The 22,698-nt window shown below is 70.7% G+C and overlaps 3 protein-coding genes and 1 long non-coding RNA gene across 8 annotated transcripts; 1 reads left to right on the top strand and 3 right to left on the bottom strand.

Moving 5' to 3' along the window:
- Positions 1-1,258: 1,258 nt before the first annotated feature.
- On the bottom strand, positions 1,259-8,017 carry PPP1R16A (protein phosphatase 1 regulatory subunit 16A). 4 transcript variants are annotated; one of them, XM_087734759.1, is made up of 10 exons: positions 7,756-8,017; positions 6,547-6,617; positions 2,929-3,074; positions 2,741-2,844; positions 2,524-2,648; positions 2,275-2,400; positions 2,114-2,189; positions 1,887-2,019; positions 1,668-1,803; positions 1,259-1,596 (listed from the first exon to the last, which is right to left on the bottom strand). In XM_087734759.1, the coding sequence occupies exons 1-10, from the start codon at positions 8,012-8,014 to the stop codon at positions 1,327-1,329; spliced, it is 1,446 nt and encodes a 481-aa protein (XP_087590885.1). In that variant the 5' UTR covers positions 8,015-8,017; the 3' UTR covers positions 1,259-1,326. The 4 variants fall into 4 exon arrangements, with proteins under 4 accessions (XP_087590885.1, XP_087590813.1, XP_087590973.1 ...); XM_087734687.1 differs by having other exon boundaries at positions 1,259-1,803; XM_087734847.1 differs by lacking the exon at positions 1,887-2,019.
- Positions 8,018-8,405: 388 nt separating this feature from the next.
- LOC148057186 (uncharacterized) lies at positions 8,406-11,693 on the bottom strand. Of its 2 annotated transcripts, none has more exons than XR_015699484.1 (2): positions 11,592-11,693; positions 8,406-8,625 (listed from the first exon to the last, which is right to left on the bottom strand). It is a non-coding gene; the product is annotated as an uncharacterized LOC148057186 (long non-coding RNA). The 2 variants fall into 2 exon arrangements; XR_015699490.1 differs by lacking the exon at positions 11,592-11,693 and adding an exon at positions 10,420-10,513 and having other exon boundaries at positions 8,472-8,625.
- Positions 11,694-13,655: 1,962 nt separating this feature from the next.
- Positions 13,656-16,614, bottom strand: FOXH1 (forkhead box H1). Its single transcript, XM_087733771.1, is given in 5 exon segments — positions 13,656-13,906; positions 14,291-14,381; positions 14,383-14,562; positions 15,284-15,388; positions 16,489-16,614. Coding segments are annotated over 5 exon segments (753 nt in total).
- A 2,364-nt stretch (positions 16,615-18,978) lies between these two features.
- Positions 18,979-21,177, top strand: TMEM276 (transmembrane protein 276). The gene is made up of 3 exons (XM_087735434.1): positions 18,979-19,058; positions 19,169-19,286; positions 20,644-21,177. Exons 2-3 carry the CDS (start codon positions 19,200-19,202, stop codon positions 21,124-21,126), a joined length of 570 nt encoding a protein of 189 aa, XP_087591560.1. The 5' UTR covers positions 18,979-19,058; positions 19,169-19,199; the 3' UTR covers positions 21,127-21,177.
- Positions 21,178-22,698: the final 1,521 nt, after the last annotated feature.

The raw sequence follows: 22,698 nt of genomic DNA, 5'->3' as shown, positions 1-22,698 counted from the left end.
CCGCCCACCCCAAGCCGATTGGCTGCAACTGCTTCCCCGGCGGGGAGGGGGGGGGGGGCGGGGAGGGAACGGCCTCGCTATGGGGCGCCCCATAGAAACCCCCTCCCCGGGTGTCCCACCCCCCCCAGCGGCCCTGACCCATGGGGCGCCCCACACGTCCCCTTCCCACAGTGCCGTGGGGCCAGCCCCACACGTCCCCTTCCCACAGTGCCGTGGGGCCAAGCCCCACACGTCCCCTTCCCACAGTGCCGTGGGGCCCAGCCCCACACGTCCCCTTCCCACAGTGCCGTGGGGCCAGCCCCACACGTCCCCTTCCCACAGTGCCGTGGGGCCCAGCCCCACACGTCCCCTTCCCACAGTGCCGTGGGCCCAGCCCCACACGTCCCCTTCCCACAGTGCCGTGGGCCCAGCCCCACACGTCCCCTTCCCACAGTGCCGTGGGCCCAGCCCCACACGTCCCCTTCCCACAGTGCCGTGGGGCCCAGCCCCACACGTCCCCTTCCCACAGTGCCGTGGGGCCAGCCCCACACGTCCCCTTCCCACAGTGCCGTGGGGCCCAGCCCCACACGTCCCCTTCCCACAGTGCCGTGGGCCCAGCCCCACACGTCCCCTTCCCACAGTGCCGTGGGGCCAGCCCCACACGTCCCCTTCCCACAGTGCCGTGGGCCCAGCCCCACACGTCCCCTTCCCACAGTGCCGTGGGGCCAAGCCCCACACGTCCCCTTCCCACAGTGCCGTGGGGCCCAGCCCCACACGTCCCCTTCCCACAGTGCCGTGGGGCCAGCCCCACACGTCCCCTTCCCACAGTGCCGTGGGGCCCAGCCCCACACGTCCCCTTCCCACAGTGCCGTGGGGCCCAGCCCCACACGTCCCCTTCCCACAGTGCCGTGGGGCCCAGCCCCACACGTCCCCTTCCCACAGTGCCGTGGGGCCAGCCCCACACGTCCCCTTCCCACAGTGCCGTGGGGCCCAGCCCCACACGTCCCCTTCCCACAGTGCCGTGGGGCCCAGCCCCACATCTCCCCCCCCCCCCAGCCCCACGGCGCGGCGCCGCCTGCCCCACGCCGCCCCACCTGCCGCCGCCGCCTGACCTTTGCAGGCAGCTGCCCGCGCTTCCCAAAATAGCAGCGGGCGCGGGCAGCTGCCCGCCGCCGTGGGGCGCAGCGCCGTGGGGCACAGCGCCGTGGGGCGCGGCGCCGCGGGGCCGCGCCTGTTTTTAGGGCGCTTCGGCGCGGCGAGGGCGGCGCGAAAACCCAAATTCGGGGGTGAAGGCGGCGCCGTTTTGAGGAGAAAAGGGGCAAAAAGCGGCAAAGGCGGCGGCGCCGCTCACATCACCGGGCAGCAGCGCCGCTTCTCCGCCGGCGTCGCCTCGGCCGGCGCCGTCAGCTTGAGGAGCGGGGGGTCGCCGGTCGGCGCCGGCGCGGCGGCGTGGGGCGGCTCCTCGGGGCGCGGCGGCGGCGGCGGCCGGGGTTTGGCGGCCGCTCGGTGCCGTTTGAGATCGGCGAGGGTCTGCGGGGATTTTTCCGGCGCGGCGGCGTTGGGCGTTTCCGACGGCGGAGTCGCGTCGTTCCCCGGCGCCGTCGAACCGGCGGGATCCTACCGGGAATCAAACATGGCGTCGGCGGCACCGGCGGGGGATCGGCGCTCCCGCGCGGCCGGCGACTCACCGGCGAGCGGCGGCGCGGCTCGGGCTCCTCTTCGCTGTCGCGGCGCCGGGCGCGGTGCCAGACGATGGCTTCCCGCTCGTGCTCCTTACGGTAGCGATCGGTGCGCTCCGACAGGCTGGCGCGCCGCACCACCTTCCTGCCGAGCAGCGGGGGTTTCGGCAACGCCAGGACGTTGAAACCGCCCGTCGCGGCGGCGCCGGGGCGCAACCGGGCCCTTACCCGCGGCTGCCGGCGCTGGAGGTGCGGCGGCGGAGGGAGGAGCGGCTCCGGTCCCGGCTTTTCGCCGCCGCGGCGGCGCGGCGGTGCCTCAGCTCCAGCAGCTTGGCCCTCACCGCCTCATCCCCGCAGACGTCTGCGGTGGTGATGCCGGCACCCGGTGACGCCGGCGGCGTCACCGCCGTGCCGAGAACCGCCCCCCCTCCCCCCGTGGTGGCAACCAAACTCACCCAGGGGGGTCTCGTCCAGCACCGATTTGGCGTCGAGGTCGGCGCCGTGGGCCACCAGCAGCTCCGCCAGCCGCACCTGGAGGGGCGGGGGGGGGCGGTGGTGAAATCCGGCCAAATCCGGCCAAATCCGGTGAAATCCGGCGAAATCCGGCGGCACCGACCTGGCCCCAGCAGGCGGCGGCGTGGAGCGGCTGCCACCCGTCCTCGTCGCGGGCGCCGACGCCGGCCCGGTGCTCCAGCAGCAGCGCGGCGGCTTCGGCGTAACCGTGGGCCGCCGCCACGTGGAGCTGCCGGCGGCGGAGGGAGGTCGGCGCCGGTCGGCGGCCTCGGCGTCCCCCCCCCCTCCCCCCCGCCGCCGAGGCCGCCCCGGCGCCGCCGCCGCCGTCCCGCCCCCGCGCCGCCCGCCTCACCAACGTGGCGCCGCGCTCCCGCGGCGCGTCCAGGTCGGCGCCGGCGTCCAGCAGCTGCCGGATCTCCCGCAGCATGGCGCGCTCGCCGGCGGCGCGGGCGGCCTCGATCGCCTCCTGGGTGATGCCTGCGGGGGGGAAGCGGCGCCGCCGGTGAGGCCGCGGCGCCTCCCCGCCATCTTTGCCGGCGCGGCGGCGGGGCGGCGGCGGGGCGGCTCACCCCGCTCCGCCATGACGCCCTCGATGAGGTCGAGCGTGGCGGCGTCGTCGCAGAGGTCGTAGGGCATGTCGCCGTCGGCGTTGAGCGCCAGCGGGTCGGCGCCGCTGCGGCGGGGGACAAAGATGGCGGGGTGAGGGCGCGGCGCCGGCGCGGTGAGGTCGCGGCGCGGCGCGGGCGCGGGGCGGTACCGGCGCAGGAGGAGGCGGACGAGGCGCAGGTGGCCGCAGGCGGCGGCGGCGTGCAGCGGCGTCCATCCCTCCCCGTCGCGGGCGTCGACGGCGGCGCCGGCGTCCAGCAGTGACGTCACCACCTCGGGCGCGGCGTCGATGCAGCTCTGGGGGGCGGGGAGCAGAAACCCCCCCCAGTGCTCCCAGTGCGGACCAGTATGGCCCAGTAACCCACCCCAGCGCTCCCAGGGGTCCCAGTGCGGCCCAGTAACCCACCCCAGTACAGACCAGTCCCTGAGAATGGCACCCAGCACCCCAGTGCTCCCAGTATGGCCCAGTAACCCCCCCCAATGCTCCCAGTCCGGACCAGTAACCCACCCCAGTGCTCCCAGTATGGCCCAGTAACCCACCCCAGCGCTCCCAGTGCGGACCAGTAACCCACCCCACTACAGACCAGTCCCTTAGAATGGCACCCGGCACCCCAGTGCAGACCAGTAACCCACCCCAGTGCTCCCAGTGCGGACCACTATGGCCCAGTAATGCACCCCACTGCTCCCAGTGCGGACCAGTATGGCCCTGTAACGCACCCCCGCGCTCCCAGTGTGGACCAGTACAGCCCAGTAATACAGCCCAGTGCTCCCAGTGTGGACCATTGCAGACCAGTAACCCACCCCAGTGCGGACCAGTATGGCCCAGTAACCCACCCCAGCGCTCCCAGGGGTCCCAGTGCGGCCCAGTAACCCACCCCAGTACAGACCAGTCCCTGAGAATGGCACCCAGCACCCCAGTGCTCCCAGTATGGCCCAGTAACCCACCCCAATGCTCCCAGTCCGGACCAGTAACCCACCCCAGTGCTCCCAGTGCGGACCAGTAACCCACCCCAGTCCTCCCAGTGCGGACCAGTAACCCACCCCACTACAGACCAGTCCCTTAGAATGGCACCCGGCACCCCAGTGCTCCCAGTGCAGACCAGTAACCCACCCCAGTGCTCCCAGTGTGGACCAGTATGGCCTAGTAACGCACCCCACTGCTCCCAGTGCAGACCAGTAACCCACCCCAGTGCTCCCAGTGTGGACCAGTATGGCCCAGTAACCCACCCCAATGCTCCCAGTCCGGACCAGTAACCCACCCCAGTGCTCCCAGTGCGGACCAGTAACCCACCCCAGTCCTCCCAGTGCGGACCAGTAACCCACCCCACTACAGACCAGTCCCTTAGAATGGCACCCGGCACCCCAGTGCTCCCAGTGCAGACCAGTAACCCACCCCAGTGCTCCCAGTGTGGACCAGTATGGCCTAGTAACGCACCCCACTGCTCCCAGTGCGGACCAGTATGGCCCAGTAACGCACCCCCGCGCTCCCAGTGCGGACCAGTAATACAGCCCAGAGCTCCCAGGGTGGACCATTGCGGACCAGTAATCCACCCCAGTGCGGACCAGTATGGCCCAGTAACCCACCCCAGTGCTCCCAGTGCGGACCAGTATGGCCCAGTAATACAGCTCAGCGCTCCCAGTATGGCCCAGTAACCCACCCCAGCGCTCCCAGTACAAACCAGTACGGCCCAGTAACACACACCAGCGCTCCCAGTGCAGCTCAGTAACACACCCCAGTGCTCCCAGTGTGGACCAGTTCCTGACAATGGCAACCAGCACCCCAGTGGTCCCAGTACAGACCAGTATGGCCCAATAACACACCCCAGTGCTCCCAGTATGGCCCAGTAATGCACCCCAGTGCTACCAGTGCAGACCACTAACCCACCCCAGTGCTCCCAGTGCGGACCAGTATGGCCCAGCAAGGCACCCCAGTACAGACCACTCCCTGAGAATGGTACCCAACACACCAGTGCTCCCAGTACAGAATAGTATGGCCCAATAACACAGCCCAGTGCTCCCAGTGTGACCCAGTAATGCACCCCAGTGCAGCCCAGTAACACACACCAGTGCTCCCAGTGCAGATCAGTCCCTGACAATGGCACCCAGCACCCCAGTGCTCCCAGTACAGACCAATACGGCCCAGTAACGCACCCCAGTACTCCCAGTACGGACCAGTAACCCACCCCCGTGCTCCCAATGCGGACCAGTAACCCACCCCAGTGCTCCCAGTGCAGACCAGTATGGCACAGTAACGCGCCCCAGTGCTCCCAGTGCGGACCAGTAACCCACCCCACTGCTCCCAGTACAGTCCAGTATGGCCCAGTAACACACCCCAGTGCTCCCAGCGCGGACCAGTAACCCACCCCAGTGCTCCCAGTGCAGACCAGTATGGCGCAGTAACACACCCCAGTGCTCCCAGTGCGGACCAGTAACCCACCCCAGTGCTCCCCATGCGGCCCAGTAACACACCCCAGTGCTCCCTGTTCGGCCCAGTAACCCACCCCAGTGCTCCCAGTACAGCCCAGTATGGCCCAGTAAGGCACCCCAGTACAGACCAGTCCCTGAGAATGGCACCCAGCACCCCACTGCTCCCATTGCAGACCAGTATGGCCCCATAAGTCACCCCAGCACCCCAGTACTGACCAGTATGGCCCAGCAAGGCACCCCAGTGCAGACCAGTATGGCCCAGTAACCCACCCCAGTGCTCCCAGTGCAGACCAGTAAGGCCCAGTAAGGCACCCCAGTGCTCCCAGTACAGACCAGTACGGCCCAGTAACACACCCCAGTGCTCCCAGTGCGGCCCAGTCCCTGAGAACGGCACCCAGCACCCCAGTGCTCCCAGTGCAGACCAGTCCCCCAGCCCCACAGCCCAGTGCTCCCAGTACAGACCAGTATGGCCCAGTAAGGCACCCCAGTACAGGGCTGTCCCTATGAACAACACCTGGCACCCCAGTGCTCCCACTGCAGACCAGTATGGCCCAGTAAGGCATCCCAGCACCCCAGTAGCAACCAGTATGGCCCAGCAAGGCACCCCAGTGCTCCCAGTGCAGACCAGTATGGCACAGAAAGGCACCCCAGTACAGACCAGTCCCTGACGATGGCACCCGGCACCCCAGTGCTCCTAGTACAGACCAGTATGGCCCAGCACCACATCCCGGTGCTCCCAGTGCAGACAAGTATGGTCCAGTAAGTCACCTCGGCACACCAGTCCAGCCCAGTACGGCCCAGCAAGACCCCCCAGTGCTCCCAGTACGGCCCAGCAAGGCCCCCAGTGCTCCCAGTATGGCCCAGCAAGGTCCCCAGTGCTCCCAGTACAGCCCAGTACGACCCAGCAAGGCCCTCAGTGTTCCCAGTCCAGCCCAGTACAGCCCAGCAAGGCCCCCGGTGCTCCCAGTCCAGCCTAGTATGGCCCAGCACGGCCCCCAGTGCTCCCAGTCCAGCCCAGTATAGCCCAGCAAGGCCCCCAGCGCTCCCAGTCCAGCCCAGCAAGGCCCCCCAGTGCTCCCAGTCCAGCCCAGTATGGCCCAGCAAGGCGCCCAGTGCTGCCAGTCCAGCCCAGTATGGCCCAGCAAGGCCCCCAGTGCTCCCAGTATGGCCCAGTACGACCCAGCAAGGTCCCCAGTGCTCTCAGTACGGCCTAGCAAGGTCCCCAGTGCTCCCAGTACAGCCCAGCAAGGTCCCCAGTGCTCCCAGTACGGCCCAGCAAGCCCCCCCAGCGCTCTCTGCGGAGCGCAGGGACAGGGGCGCGGCGGCGCCGGCGCGGCCGTACCTGGTGCAGCGCGGTGAGGCCGTCCTCGTTGCAGAGGTCGGGGCTGACGCCGCTGCGCAGGAGCTGCCGGACTGCGGAGAAAGGGGTGGGGGGGGGGTCCTGCCCGACGCAGGCAGCTGCCTGCACCCCGGAGCGCCCGCGGGCAGCTGCCTGCGCCCCGGCGCAGCCGCCGGCGTCCACGCCGGCAGCCTGGGGCCGCGGGGCGGATTTTGGGACGCCGGCTGCCGGCCCCGTTTCAGGGAGGTTTGGGGGCAAAACGGGGGCTTGGGGCTGGGTCTGAACCCCCAAACCGCTGGATTTGGCGTTTTGGGGCGATTTCGGGCTGCGTCTGAACCCCAAAACCACGAGACTCGGCATTTCAGGGCGATTTGGGCCTGATTTTTAATGCCAAAACCATTGGGTTTGGCATTTGGGGGCAATCTGGGGCTGATTTTGAACCCCAAAACCATTGGATTCGGCATTTCAGAGCGATTTGGGGCTGATTTTGAACCCCAAAACCATTCAATTTGACATTTCAGGGCAATTTGGGCCTGATTTTTAACACCAAAGCCATTGGATTTCACCTTTTAGGGTGATTTCGGGCTGATTTTGAACCCCAAACCATTGGATTTGGTGTTTCAGGGGGATTTTGGGCTGATTTTTAATGCAAAAACCATGGGATTTAGTGTTTCAGAGCGATTTTGGGCTGATTTTTAACCCCAAACCCATCGGATTTGGCATTTCGGGGCAATTCGGGGCTCGTTTTTAACCCTAAAACCATTTGATTTTGTCTTTAGGGGGATTTCGGGCTGATTTTGAACCCCAAAAACGTGGGATTTGGCGTTTTGGGGTGTTTTGGGGCTGAGTTTTAACCCCAGAACTGTGGGATTCGGTGTTTTGGGGCAATTTTGGGCTGATTTTTAACGCCAAAACCATTGGATTTGGCGTTTTGGGCAATTTGGGGCCGATTTTGAACCCCAAACCCACTGAATGTGGCATTTTGGGGTAATTTGGGGCTGATTTTTGATCCCAAACCTGTTGGATTTGCCATTTTGGGGCGATTTGGGGTTGATTCTGAACGCCGAAACCATTGGATTTGGCATTTTGGGGCAATTTGGGGTTGATTTTGAAGCCCGAGCCCACAGAATTTGGCATTTTGGGGCGATTTGGGGCTGATTTTTGACCCCGAACCCGCAGGATTTGGCGTGAGCCCCCGCCGCCGGCCCCCACCTTCCTCGACGTCGTGCCGGGCGGCCGCCTCCAGCAGCCGGACGCCGTCGGGGAAGGCCACCCGCTTCTCTCGGCCGCCGCTCTGCCTCCTCCTCCTCTTCCTCTCGCCTCCGGCCTTCAGCCCCTGCGCCTCCTTCTCCGCCTGCGCCCATTTTTTCAGCTGCTGGGCCCGGCGTTTCTGGGCGTGCTTCAGCCGCTCCGGCGTGCTCATCCGCGCCACCGCCGGCATCTCCGCCAGCAGCTCGGCGTGCTCGGCCATGGCGAGGAATTGCGCCGGCGAAGGCAAGGAAGGCCAACGGGAACGGGGTACGGAACCGCCGGCTCCCTCACCACCATCCCCCCTCGCGGCGGGGAAGGGCTTCGGTCTCTCCCTGTATCCCGGTGCTTTTCCGCAGCTTCACCGCCGGTTCCGGAGATAGGGATCGGCGTTTCGGAACCATCTCCCACGCGCCGGCGGCTCCCGTTTCCCTGGTTTAGCACCCAAACCGGCGGGCGGGGGGAGGCCGGAGGCTCCCGGTGAGCCTCGGCGGCGACGATCCCTCCCGGCACGCCGGCGGTTTGGGACAGCGCCGGGCGGCCACGCCGGATCCGAAGGCACGGAGGAGCGAGGCGGGAAGAGAAACGTCGTCAATCCGATCCCCGACGCTCGTTTGCCGCCTAATTATCCCGACGAGCTTTGGCCTTCCCGCCCTCTGGAAGCGTTTGCCGGTCATCCAGCGGCCGCCACCGCTCCGGGCTCACCGGGGAGCCGATGCCCGGCTCAAGAAGCTGCCAGAACGTGGGGAATCTCCTGCCGGGATATGGCTGTGCCGGCGTTTCGGCTTCTCCCGGCCGCGGTGGGATGAGCTTCGCACTGCGGCGGTCGGAATCCTACAGCGGGGGGGGGCGGGAAATGGGAATGAAATCATTAAAGGACGGGGAGAGGCTCGGTGCGGCGCGGTTTTGCCGGTACGAGCCGCGCCGTGCCCAACCCACCGCCGGTTTTGCCGTCTTTCTAATCCGGGTTTAACCTATAACCCAAGTGGAAGCGAATTCCCCCGGAGCCGGCGAGCGCCGGCAACGCCGGTAACCTCAAGGCACAAAAAAACCTCACCGGGATAAAACGCCGGTTCTGTGTCGGCCGAGGGGATCCCGGCGCGTCCCGGTGGGAGCAGCCCCGCCGGGGCCTGCCGGTTCGGCGCGGTGAAAGCGGGAAAGGCGCAGCCCGGCCCTGGCATCGCCCGACGGGCAGGGCGGGTCGCGCCGGCGGGAGGGACGGGCGGGAAAGGGCAGATTCCGGCAAGAGCCGGCGCCCTGCGGTTCCCAAACCCGGTTCCCCCGCGAGTCGCCGTGGTTTCACCGGGCAAAGTCCGGCGGGATAAAAAAAAAAAAAAGGGAAAAAAAAAAGAATTCCGGCGTTTTAATCCCGGCGTAAATCCCCCGGGAACGCCGAGGCCGCCGGGGATCCGCTGGAAGAGGGGGATCGCCGGGATCGCCGCAGCCTCTCGGCCCGGCCGCGGTTTCACCGGGAAGGGCTGCGGGGCGAGCGAGCGCCGGCAGAAAAAGCGGTGCCGGCATCCTCGATGCCGGGAATCACCCCAAAATCCGCCCTCCCCCCCAGATTACGGCGCTGGGCTGGCGGCCCCCTCGTTAGCCGGGGCTAACGGACGCCGGCAAACGGTGGCCACCCCCCCACCCCACCCCCAAAGGGAAATTCCAGGCCCAGCCCCCGACGGTGATGGGTGAGGATCCCACCAAGCGGCGCTGCCGGCGCTGGGGGGGGGCCGGAGGGGACCCCCGGGTCCCCAAGGGTGAGGGGGTGACCCAGGGACCCCCCCAAGGGACCCCCGTGTCCCCAAGGGACCCCTCAAGGGGACCCCCAAGTCCCCAAGGACCCCATGAGGGGACCCCCATGTCCCCAAACCCAGGGATTGTCCCCAGGGGACCCCAAAGGTGACCCCCATGTCCCCAAGGCCAGCAGGGTCGCCAAGGACCCCATGAGGGGACCCCCATGTCCCCAAGGGACCCCCCCAGAGAGGACCCCCATGTCCCCAAGGCTGGGGGGGGGAGGGGGTGTCCTCAGGGACCCCTCAAGGGGGACCCCCATGTCCCCAAACCCGCGGGTTGTCCCCAGGGGACCCCCATGTCCCCAAGGCCTGGATCCATCCCCAAGGGACCCCCCCGGAGGGAACCCCCACGTCCCCAAGGAACCCCCCCAAAGGGCCCCCCAAGTCCCCAGGGACCCCATGAGGGGACCCCCATGTCCCCAAGGGACCCCCCGTCTCCCCAAGGACCCCCATGGCCCCAAGGCTTGGGGGGGTCCCCAGGGACCCCCAAGAGGAGACCCCCATGTCCCCAAGGCCGGGATCTGTCCCCAAGGGACCCCATGAGGGGACCCCCGTGTCCCCAAGGACCCCCCCAAAGGGACCCCCAAGTCCCCAAGGCTGGGGGGGGGTCCCCAGGCCCCCCACGTCCCCAAGGCCCCCCCAGGCCCCCCCATGTCCCCAGGGCCCCCCCAGAGCCCCCCACGTGCCCAGGCCCCGGGGGGGGGGGGGCCGTCCCCAAGGGCCCCCCCGCGTTCCCCCGGGCCCTCCCGTCCCCGGGCGCCCCCCGCGGGCGCCCCCGCCGCCCAGTGCCCGGTGCCCGGAGCCGGAGCCGCCCCCCCGCCGGTGCCGGTACCGGTACCTGCCCGGGCCGGAGCCGCGGCCTCGTCCGCTCGGAGCCACCGCCGGGGCGGAGCCGCCGCGCTGCCATGGCAACGGGCCACGCTTCCGGTCCGCGCCGGAAGTGGGTGGGGCCAGCGGCGGAAGCGGGGAGGCGGAGCCCGGGCAGCATGAGGGGAGTGGCAACGGCACCCAGCACCCCAGTGCTCCCAGTGCAGACCAGTATGGCCCAGTATCGCACCCCAGTGCTCCCAGGGCTCCCAGTGCGGACCAGTATGGCCCAGTAACCCACCCCAGTGCTCACAGTGCGGACCAGTAACCCACCCCAGTCCTCCCAGTGCAGACCAGTAAGGCACCCCGGTACAGACCAGTCCCTGACAATGGCACCCGGCACCCCAGTGCTCCCAGTGCGGACCAGTATGGCCCAGTAACGCACCCCAGTGCTCCCAGTGCAGACCATACAGACCAGTAAGGCACTCCGGTACAGACCAGTCCCTGACAATGGCACCTGGCACCCCAGTGCTCCCAGTGAGGACCAGTATGGCCCAGAAAGGCACCCCAGTACAGACCACTCCCTGAGAAACACACTCAGCAGCCCAGTGCTCCCAGTACAGACCAGTATGGCCCAGCAAGGCACCTCAGAGCTCCCAGTCCCCTCCAGTCCCCCACTCCAGTGCTCCCAGTCCACCCCAGTGCTCCCAGTACAGACCTGTAAGGCACCCCAGTACAAACGAGTCCCTGAGAATCACACTCAGCACCCCAGTCCTCCCAGTACAGACCAGTGTGGCCCAGCAAGGCACCCCAGTGCTCCCAGTCCCCCCCAGCCCCCCACCCCAGAGCTCCCAGTCCCCCCCCAGTGCTCCCAGTCCCCTCCAGTCCCCCTCCCCAGTGCTCCCAGTCCATCCCAGTCCCCCCCCCCGGGGCTCCCAGTCCCCCCAATCCCTTACGCCAGAGCTCCCAGTCCATCCCAGTCCCCTACCCCAGAGCTCCCAGTCCATCCCAGTCCCCCCCAGTGCTCCCAGTCCCCCCCAGCCCCACGCCCGTGTCCGTTCGCGGCGCAGCCCCGACGGGGCGGGCGGCGGCTGCGGGGTCGCGGTGGCCCCGGTGGCTCCCGGTGGCCCCGGGGGGGATGGCGGTGGCCCGGGGGGGTGCCGGTAGCCCCGGGGGGGGTCGCGGTAGCCCCGGGGCCGGTACCTGGGCCGGCTGGGAGTAGGGCGGCTTCGAGTGCCGCCGGTACCGGTACCGCTGCCGCCCCGCCGCCATCGGAACCGCTCGGAACCGCTCGGGTCGGGTCGGGCTCAGTTCGGCTCTGCCCGTCCCGTCCCGAGTCGGTTCGGCGGGGTTCGGCAGGGTTCGGCAGGGTTCGGCGGGTTTCGGCTCGGTTCGGCTAGGTTCGGCGGGGTTCGGCTGAGCTCGGCCCCGCCCGCTGCCCGCGGGGCACCGCCATGGAGGCGCCGGGTCGGGTCCGGCTTTATCAGGGGCCGGGACCCCCGCGGCGGGGACGGGGACACGGGGGGGGACACGGGGGGGGACACGGGGACACGGGGGGAGGGGCACAGCCCCGGCGGGGGGCGGTTCGGGGGGGGACGCTCCCAGTATGACCAGTGCTCCCAGTGCACCCCGCCCGTGTCACCTGTGCCCCCAGTGCCCCCAGTGCAGTCCCAGGGTCCTCTGTCCCCCCCCCGTGCCCCCAGTGGTCCCAGCCCCCAGCCCCCCAGTGCCTCCAGTGCCCCCCAGTCCCCCCCAGACCCCCCCAGTGCCCCCCAGTCCTCAGCCTCCCAGTGCCACCCAGTCCCCCCCAGTCCCTCCCAGTGCCCCCAGTTTCCCCAGTGCACCCAGTCTCCCAGTGCCCCCTGCAGTGTCCCCAGTGTCTCCTGTGCCCCCCAGACCCCCCAGTGCCCCCCAGTCCCCCCAGTGCCCCCAGTCTCCCAGTGCCCCCTGCAGTGCCCCCAGTGTCTCCAGTGCCCCCAGTCCCCACCAGCCCCCAGCCCCAGTCGTCCCAGTGCCCCTCCAGTGCCCCCAGTGCCTACAGTGCCCCCCGTCCCCCCATCCCCAGTCCTCCCAGTGCCCCCCGTCCCCCCCATCCCCAGTCCTCCCAGTGCCCCCAGTCCCCTGCCAGCCCCCCGCCCCCGTCCTCCCCGTTCTCCCCGTCTCTCCCCTCCCCCCCCCCCTTTGTTGTGCAAAACCCCCCGGTGCCTCCGGCCCGGGGGGGGGGGGAGGGGGGAGGGGTCCGGGGAGGGAGGGGACCCGGGGGGAGGGGGAGGGGGTCCCCCCAGCACGCACAGCCCCCAGTGCCACCAGCTGCTCTTTATTGGGTCCCATCGGGGGTGACGGGGGGTGACACAGGGGTGACAGAGGTGACGGGGGGGTGATGGAGGGTGACATGGGGTGACAGAGGTGTGATGGGGGTGACAGGGGGGTGACGGGGGTGGCAAGGGGGTGACGGGGGGACGGGGGGACGGGGTGATGGGGGTGATGGGGGGACAGGGGGTGATGGGGGTGACATGGGGTGATGGGGGGTGACAGAGGGGTGACAGGGGTGATGGGAGGATGACTGATGGGGGGACAGGGGGTGACGAGGTGACAGAGGTGATGGGGGGTGAGGGGGGGACAGGGGGTGACTGGGGTGATGGGTGACATGGGGTGATGGGGGGTGACGGAGGGTGACGGGGGGGTGACTGATGGGGGTGGGGGTGTGATGGGGGTGACGGGGGTGACTGACGGGGGTGACGGGGTGTGATGGGGGTGACTGACGGGGGTCGGGGGGTGACGGGGGTGACTGACGGGGGTGGGGGTGTGATGGGGGTGACGGGGGTGACTGACGGGGGTGACAGGGGGTGATGGGGGTGACTGACGGGGGTCGGGGGGTGACGGGGGTGACCGACGGGGGTGGGGGTGTGATGGGGGTGACGGGGATGACTGACGGGGGGTCGGGGGGTGACGGGGGTGACCGACGGGGGTGGGGGTGTGATGGGGGTGACGGGGATGACTGACGGGGGTGACAGGGGGTGATGGGGGTGACTGACGGGGGTCGGGGGGTGACGGGGGTGACGGGGGGTGACTGACGGGGGTGACGGGGTGTGATGGGGGTGACTGACGGGGGGTCGGGGGGTGACTGACGGGGGTGACGGGGTGTGATGGGGGTGACTGACGGGGGTCGGGGGGTGACGGGGGGTGACTGACGGGGGTGACGGGGTGTGATGGGGGTGACGGGGGGTGACTGACGGGGGGTGGGGGTGACACGGCCGCGGCGGGGGCCTAGGGGCGGGGGCGGGGGGGGCGCAGGAGGTCCCCGGGGTGGCTGAGCCAGACGTCGAGGACGCTCTTGTTGGGGGGCAGGGCCGGGCCCCCCCCCCGCTCGGGATCGGGCCCCCCCCGCTCGGGATCGGGCCCCCCCGGGGCGGGGGGGGGAGGAGGGGGCAGCGCCCCCCAGCGCAGGGCGAGGACGGGGGGGCCGCGGGGGGGGCCACGGCGTTGGGGGCGGGGGCGCTGCTGTAGGAGGTGGGGAGCTGCCCCCAGGGCGGGGGGCGAGGGGGAGGAGGGGGGGACCCCCACAGAGGGGCTGGGGGGGGGTCCCCATGGAGGAGGGGGGGGACAGGGACCAAGGGGGGGACCCCAGGGACGGGGGGGTCCCCACGGAGGAGGGGGGTCCCTAGGGCCCAAGGGGGGACAGGGCCCAAGGGGGGTCCCCACGGAGGAGGGGGACCCCAGGGGCGGGGGGGGGTCCCTAGGGACCAAGGGGGGGGGTCCAGGGACCAGGGGGGGACCCCAGGGAGCGGGGGGTCCCCATGGAGGAGGGGGGGTCCCTAGGGCCCAAGGGGGGTCCCCTCGGAGGAGGGGGACACCCCAGACACAGAGGGGGGTCCCCGGGTGCCGGGGGGTCCCCGCTTTGCCGGCGCCGCCCCCCGCCTGGGGCCGTTCCCTGAGGAGGGAAGCGATGGAGAAGCCGGAGGGGGGGGGAGGGGGAGGGGGGTCCCCGGCCGGGGGCGGGGGGGGGGTAGGGGCACCCCCGCAGGACGAAGGGGGCCAGGTCGCGGGCGAAGGCGGCCGCCCCCCCCCGCGCCACCGCCGTGTTCTGCAGCCGCAGGGCCTCGGGGGGGATGCGGCTCACGTCCACCGTCCAGTAGTTGCCCTTGGCCTTGGGCTTGGCCGGGTCCTTCAGCACCTGCCGGGGGGGGGGGGTGCGCTGGGACCCCCGCCCACGGAATGGCAGGGGACCCCCCCCCAGGGACCCCCACCTCAGGGACCCCCCATCCCAGGGACCCCCCCCAGGGACCCCCTGCTCCAGGGCCCCCCCCCAGGGTTCCCCACCCCAGGGCTCCCCACCCCAGGGACCCCCCCCCCCCCAGGGACCCCCACCTCAGGGACCCCCCAGGGATCCCCTGCTCCAGGGACCCCCATCCCAGGGACCCCCCCATTCCCAGGGACCCCCGAGACCCCCACCCCAGGGACCCCCCCCCAGGGTCCCCCAATCCCAGAGACCCCCACCCCAGGGACCCCCCCTCCAGGGACCCCCCATCCCAGGGACCCCCACCTCAGGGACCCCCCAGGGACCCCCTGCTCCAGGGACCCCCATCCCAGGGACCCCCCAGGGTTCCCCACCCCAGGGTTCCCCACCCCAGGGACCCCCCCCCATTCCCAGGGACCCCCGAGACCCCCAACCCCAGTGACCCCCACCCCAGGGACCCCCCCTCCAGTGACCCCCACCCCAGGGACCCCCCTCCAGGGACCCCCCACCCCAGGGACCCCCTCCAAAGACCCCCCCCCCCCACCCCAGGGTCCTCCCCAGGGCCCCCCACCCCCTGCCCCCCCCCCCGGGCCTCCCCCAGGGCTCCCCAGCCCCCTCCCCCCCGAGGGCCCCCCCGGCCCCCCCCGGGGCCCCCCACCTTGGCGAAGCAGGGGTTGGCGGAGAGGTTGTGGCGCACGGAGTCCCGCCAGCCCTGGTAGCCCCCCCCCAGCGAGGGGAAGAGGCTGCGCAGCTCCTGCAGGATCTGGGGGGGGGGGGGCACCTCAGGGGGGGCTGCACCCCCAAACACCCCCATGGGACCCCCCGCATCCTTGGGACCCCCCCCCCGCACCCAGGGACCCCCCCGCATCCTTGGGACCCCCCCTGCACCCAGAGACCCTCCCCAGGGACCCCCCTCGCACCCAGGGACCCCCCCCGCACGCAGGGACCCCCCTCACCCTGGGGACCCCCCCCCCCATGGGACCCCTGGACCCCCCCCCCCGCATCCTTGGGACCCCCCCCATGGGACCCCCGGACCCCCCCTCACCCTGGGACCCCCCCCCCCCGCACCCAGGGACCCCCCCCCCCGCACCCTCGGGCCCCCCCAGCCCCCCCCCCCGGGCCCCCCGGGCCCCCCCCCCCCCCCAAACGCCTGGGTCCCCCCCGGGGGGTGGGGGTGGGGTGGGGGGCGCCGACGGCCGGCGGGGAGGGGGGAGGGGAGGCGGCCCGACAGAGGCGACAGAGGCGACAGAGGCGACAGAGGCCACAGACCCCCCGGCGCCGCCGATCCCACCCCCCGCGGCGGCATTTGCATCGCCGCTCGACCGGTCCCGACCCCCGCCGCTGCCCCGGGGCTCCCAGTCCCCCTCCCCAGTGCTCCCAGTCCATCCCAGTCCCCCCAATCCCTTACGCCAGAGCTCCCAGTCCATCCCAGTCCCCTACCCCAGAGCTCCCAGTCCCCCCAGTCCCCCTCCCCAGAGCTCCCAGTCCATCCCAGTCCCCCCCGGGGCTCCCAGTCCCCCCAATCCCTTACGCCAGAGCTCCCAGTCCATCCCAGTCCCCTACCCCAGAGCTCCCAGGCCCCCCCCGCCCTCCTCCCCAGAGTTCCCAGTCCATCCCAGTCCCCCCCCGGGGCTCCCAGTCCCCCTCAGCCCCCCACTCCAGTGCTCCCAGTCCCCCCCAGTGCTCCCAGTCCCCCCCAGCCCCACGCCCGTGTCCGTTCGCGGCGCAGCCCCGACGGGGCGGGCGGCGGCTGCGGGGTCGCGGTGGCCCCGGTGGCTCCCGGTGGCCCCGGGGGGGATGGCGGTGGCCCGGGGGGGTGCCGGTAGCCCCGGGGGGGGGTTGCGGTAGCCCCGGGGCCGGTACCTGGGCCAGCTTGAGGCGGCGGCCGGGGGCGGCGCGGATGACGAGGGCGATGAGCGCCAGGTAGGAGTAGGGCGGCTTCGGGTGCCGCCGGTACCGGTACCGCTGCCGCTGCCGCCCCGCCGCCATCGGAGCCGCTCGGAACCGCTCGGAACCGCTCGGGTCGGGTCGGGAGGGGTCGGCTCTGCCCGTCCCGTCCCGGCTCGGCTGAGTTCGGCTCTGCCCGTCCCGTCCCGAGTCGGTTCGGCGGGGTTCGGCCGGGTTCGGCGGGGTTCGGATGGGTTCGGCCGGGTTCGGCGGGGTTCGGATGGGTTCGGCAGGGTTCGGCGCTGCCCGTCCTCTCCCGCCCCGTCTGCGGCCGAGACCGGGAGCGCCGGCGGCACGGCGGGATGGGATGGGATGGGGTGGGATGGGAGGGAGGGAGCCGGGAATGGGGTGGGAGGGGCGGGAGTGGGGTGGGGTGGGGTGGGATGGGGTGGGGATGGGGATGGGGATGGGATGGGATGGGGTGGGATGGGAGGGAGGGAGCCGGGAATGGGGTGGGAGGGGCGGGAGTGGGGTGGGGTGGGGTGGGGTGGGGTGGGATGGGGTGGGATGGGATGGGATGGGGATGGGGATGGGATGGGATGGGATGGGGTGGGGTGGGATGGGATGGGGATGGGGTGGGGTGGGGATGGGATGGGATGGGATGGGGTGGGGTGGGGATGGGGATGGGGTGGGGATGGGGATGGGGATGGGGTGGGGTGGGGATGGGGTGGGATGGGATGGGGTGGGATGGGGTGGGGTGGGGATGGGGATGGGGTGGGATGGGATGGGATGGGGTGGGGATGGGGATGGGGATGGGGATGGGGTGGGGGGGATGGGATGGGATGGGGTGGGGTGGGGGGGGTGGGGTGGGATTTGCCCTCGGCCACCCCGGTGCCGGGGCTCCCCACATCCCAGGGGCCGGGGCTCCCCTTCCCTTCTGGGCCCCCCCCGCTCCCTGGGGAGGCTGCTGGGGGCGGGGCTGGGGGGCACTGGGAGCACTGGGGGGCACTGGGAGCACTGGGGTGGGAGACTGGGATGGACTGGGAGCTCTGGGGTGTACTGGGAGCTCTGGGGTGTGGGATTGGGGGGACTGGGAGGACTGGGGTGGGGGACTGGGATGGACTGGGAGCACCAGGGTGTGGAGCTGGGGTGGACTGGGAGCACTGGGGTGGGGGACTGGGATGGACTGGGAGGACTGGGGTGCAAGGATGGGCTCTACTGGGAGCACTGGGGTGCCTTCCTGGGCCCTGCTGGGCTGTACTGGGAGCACTGGGGTGTGGGGCTGGTGGACTGGGTTGCACTGGGTGCACCGGGGTGCAGGGCTGGTCCATACTGGTCTGTACTGGGAGCACTGGGTGCCATTCTCAGGGACCAGTCTGTACTGGGGTGCCTTACTGGGCCATACTGGTCTTCACTGGGAGCACTGGGGTGCCAGGTGCCATTCTCAGGGACTTGTCTGCACTGGTGTGCCTGACTGGGCCGCACTGGTCCGCACTGGGGTGTCTTAGTGGGCCATACTGGTCTGTACTGGGATCACTGGGGTGCTGGGTGTCATTCTCCGGGACCAGTCTGTACTGGGGTGCTGGGGTGCCTTACTGGCCCATACTGGTCTGCACTGGGAGCATTGGGGTGCCAGGTGTGGTTCTCAGGGACTGGTCTGCACTGGGGTGCCTGACTGGGCTGCACTGGTCTGTACTGGGCCGCACTGGTCTGCACTGGGGTGCCTGACTGGGTTGCACTGGTCTGTACTGGGCCGCACTGGTCTGCACTGGGGTGCCTGACTGGGCCGTACTGGGCTGCATTAGGGTGCCTGACTGGGATGCACTGGTCTGTACTGGGCCGTACTGGGCCGCACTGGTCTGTACCGGGCCGCACTGGTCTGCACTGGGGTGCCTGACTGGTCTTTACTGGTCTGCACTGGGGTGCCTGACTGGGCCGCACTGGTCTGGACTGGGCCGTACTGGGCTGCACTGGTCTGCACTGGGGTGCCTGACTGGGCCGTACTGGGCTGCACTAGGGTGCCTGACTGGGTTGCACTGGTCTGCACTGGGGTGCCTGACTGGTCTGTACTGGGGTGCCTGACTGGGCCGTACTGGTCTGTACTGGTCCGTACTGGGCCGCACTGGTCTGTACTGGGGTGCCTGACTGGGCCGTACTGGTCTGGACTGGGCCGTACTGGGCCGCACTGGTCTGCACTGGGGTGCCTGACTGGGCCGCTTGCACCCTTGCACGCCCAGCACCCGCCCTTGCACACCTGACACCCGCCCTTGCACGCCCCTCGCGCCCGTGCACGCCCTTGCACACGCTTGCACACGCTTGCACGCCCCTCGCGCCCTTGCACACCCCACGTGCACCCTTGCACGCCCTTCCTTGCACACCTGACACGCGCCCTTGCACGCCCCACGCGCGCTCGCCCCCACCCCGCCCCGCCGCCCCGCCCCGCCCCCCGCCCCGCCCCCCGCGGTGACCCCGCCCCCTCCCGGCCCCGCCCCGCGCGACGCTCCAGCCCGCGTCTCTGTGGCCGCGCTCGGAGGCCGGAAGTGCCGGTACCGGTACCGGGAACGGGGGGGGGGGGGGCGGAACGGGGGAGGGGGCGGAGCCGGGGGGAACCGGGGGGGGGGGGCGCTGCCCCGCTGACGCCCGCTGTTCCCCGCAGGAGGGCGGGGCCCCGGGGCCGCCCCCCCCCCATGGGAGCCGCCGGGGGCCGCGGCCGGGCCCTGGCCCAGGCCCTGCTCTGCGCCGTCTGCCTGCTCTGCGCCCGCCGCGCCCGCCAGGTCAGGCCCTGCCCCGTCACCCCGACAGCCCCGTCACCATCACCCCGACAGCCCCCTGTCACCCTGACAGCCCCATCACCCCGACAGCCCCCCGTCACCCCGACAGCCCCATCACCGTCACCCCAACAGCCCCCCCGTCACCCTGGCAGCCCCGTCACCCCGATAGCCCCCATGTCACCCCGACAGCCCTGTGTCACCCCGACAGCCCCTGTCACTGTCACCCCGACAGCCCCCATGTCACCCCGACAGCCCCCTGTCACCCCGACAGCCCTGTCACCCCAACAACTCTGTCACCCCAACAGCCCCCATGTCACCCCGACAGCCCCTGTCAACCCGACAGCCCCATCGCCCCAACAGCCCCGTCACCCCAACAACCCCGTCACCCCAACAACCCCATCACCGTCACCCCGACAGCCCCTGTGTCACCCCAACAGCCCTGTCAACATCACCCCGACAGTCCCATGGCTGTCACCCAGACAGGCCCTCCATCACCCCAACAGGCCCCGTCACCCAGACAGCCCTGTGTCACCCCGACAGCCCCATCACCATTGCCCCAACAGCCCTGTCACTGTCACCCGCACAGGCCCTGTCACCCAAACAATCCCATGGCTGACACCCAGACACCCCCGTGTCACCCGGACAGCCCCGTGTCACCCGGACAGGCCCCTGTCACCTGGACAGCTCTGTGTCATTGTCACCCCGACAGCCCCCTGTCACCGTCACCCGGACAGCCCCACGTCACCCACACAGGCCCTGTTACCCACACAGGCCCTGTCACCCGCACAGGCCCCGTCACCCGGATAGCCCTGCGTCACCTGGACAGGCCTGTGTCACCTGGACAGGCCCCTGTCACCCAGGCAGCCCCATGTCACCCACACAGGCCCCGTGTCACCCAGACAGTCCCATGTCACCTGGCCAGTTCCATGTCACCCGGACAGGTCCCATGGCTGTCACCCAGACAGTCCCAGGTCACCCTGTCAGTCCCGTGTCACCAAGACAATCCTGTGTCACCCAGACGGTCCTGTGTCACCTGGCTGGTCCCCATGTCACCCGGCTGATCCCTGTGTCACCCAGCCAGCGCCCCATCACCTGTCTGATCCCATGTCACCCGGCCAGTCCCGTGTCACCTGGCTGATCCCCGTGTCACCCGGCCAGTGCCCCGTCACCCATCTGATCCCTGTGTCACCCAGCCGATCCCCGTGTCACCTGGCCAGTACCCTGTCACCCTGCTGATCCCATGTCACCCGGCCAGTCCCGTGTCACCCGGCCGATCCCCATGTCTCCCGGCCAGTCCTCTGTCACCCGGCCGATCCCGTGCCAGCCACCGGCTGACCTCCCGCCCCCTCTCTCCCGGCAGGTGACGGGCGGGCCGGCGGCCGGCTTCCTGCTACAGGCGCTGGCGGCGGCGAGCGACGCCCTGGAGTCCCTTTGGGCGGCGGGGACCCCCGGCGAGACCCCCGACCCCCTGCCCGGCGCCTGGGTCTCGGCCATGCTGGCCCAACCCTTGGTGGCCTTCGGCTTCCACCGCCTGAGCGGTGACCGCGCCACCGCCAACCTGCTGCTGGGCGCGGCCGCGGCGCTGGCGCCCGTCGCCGCGCGGTTGCCCGAGGAGGGCCGGCTCCTGGCCGCCCGCGCCGTCACCTTCCTCACCGCCGGCACCCTCCTCATCCTCTCCGTCCTCACCGCCAACGCCGCCGGGGTGTTGGGCAGCCTCCTCCTGGCCGCCGGGAATTTGTTACCGGCGCCCAGCGCCCGGCACGCCGGGCACCCGTGGGTGCTGGCGGCCGGGAATTTGGCGCTGCAGCGCGCTCTGCGGGCGCAGCAGCTGGGCGTCGCCTGAGCGCCCGCGGGCGCCGGCGGGAGCAGTAAAGCCGGTGCGTGGTGACGGTGATTCCCCTCTCCGGGCACCCGTAGGCGCGGCGGCGGCGGCGGCGGTGGCGGCGGCGGTGAGCCCTCGTGCCGCCGGCGTTCGTTAAGGGCCCTCGTTAGCGCCGGGGTCCCCGGGGCAGCACCCTGGGGTGGGGGGGCCTGGGACGGCAGGTGGGCGGGACTGGGGCACGGGGGAACTGGGGGTACTGGTCATACTGGGGCTGGGGGCACCGGGAGACTGGGGCTGGGGGTACTGGGACGCTGGGGGTACTGGTCACACTGGGGCCGGGGGCACTGATCACGCTGGGGTGGGGGGCACTGGTGGCACTGGGGACACTGGGACTGGAGGGAACTGGGGGTACTGGTCTCACTGGGGCTGGGGGCACTGATCACACTGGGGTGGGGGGCACTGGTGGCACTGGGGACACTGGGGCTGGAGGGCACTGGGGGTACTGGTCACACTGGGACTAGGGGCACAGGTGACACTGGGGCTGGGAGTACTGGTGGCACTGGGGACATTGGGGCTCGGAGACACTGGGGGCACTGGTGACACTGGGCTGGGGGACACTGGGGACACTGGGCTGGGGGGCACTGGGGGCACTGGTCACACTGGGGTGGGGGGCACTGGGGGCACTGGTCACACTGGGGTGGAGGGCACTGGTGGCACCGGTTGCACTGGGGCTGGAGGGCACTGGGGGCACTGGTGACACTGGGGCTGGGGGCACTGGTGGCACTGGTGGCACTGGGGCTGGGAGACACTGGGGGCACAGGTGACACTGGGGTGGGGGGTACTGGGGGCACTGGGGCTGAGGCACTGGGGGTACTGGTCACACTGGGACTGGGGGCATTGGGGGCACGGGGGGATCCTGGAGCTGGGGGACACTGGGGGCACTGGGGCTGGGGCACTGGAAGTACTGGTCACACTGGGGCTGGGGGCACTGGGGGATACTGGTCACACTGGGACAGAGGGCACTGGGGGCACTGGGGGCAGAGATGACACTGGGGGGGGCACTGGGGGCACTGGTCACACTGGCACTGGGGTCACTGGGGCTACTGGTCACACTGGAGCTGGGGGTACTGGGAGCACTGGGGACACTGGGACTGCACTGGGGCTACTGGTCACACTGGGACTGTGGTGCACTGGGGGCACTGGTCAGAGTGGAGTAGGGACACTGGGGACACTGGAACTGGGGGTACTGGGGGCACTGGTTGCAGTGGGGCTGGGGGTACTGGGACACTGGGGGTACTGGTCACACTGGGACGGGGAGCACTGGGGCTAGTGGTCACACTGGGGCTGGGGGCGCTGGTGGCACTGGTCATACTGGGACTGGTGGGTACTGGGGGCACTGGGCACAGTGGAGCGGGGGCACTGGGACCAGTGGGGGTACTGGTCACAGCGGTACTGGTGCCACTGGGGCTGGGGCACTGGGAGGACTGGTGACACTGGGGTGGGTTTGTGGGGTTCCCGTGCCTGTGGGGCGCCGGGTGTGGAGGCCGCACTGGTCCGCACTGGGCTGTACTGGGCCGTACGGGGCGGCACTGG

This window comes from Nipponia nippon, unplaced genomic scaffold (assembly GCF_047370975.1).
Source record: "Nipponia nippon isolate SJK-2023a ecotype South Korea unplaced genomic scaffold, ASM4737097v1 scaffold_1, whole genome shotgun sequence".
Lineage (NCBI taxonomy): Eukaryota > Metazoa > Chordata > Aves > Pelecaniformes > Threskiornithidae > Nipponia > Nipponia nippon.
This window is presented reverse-complemented; position numbering and strand designations above follow the sequence as displayed.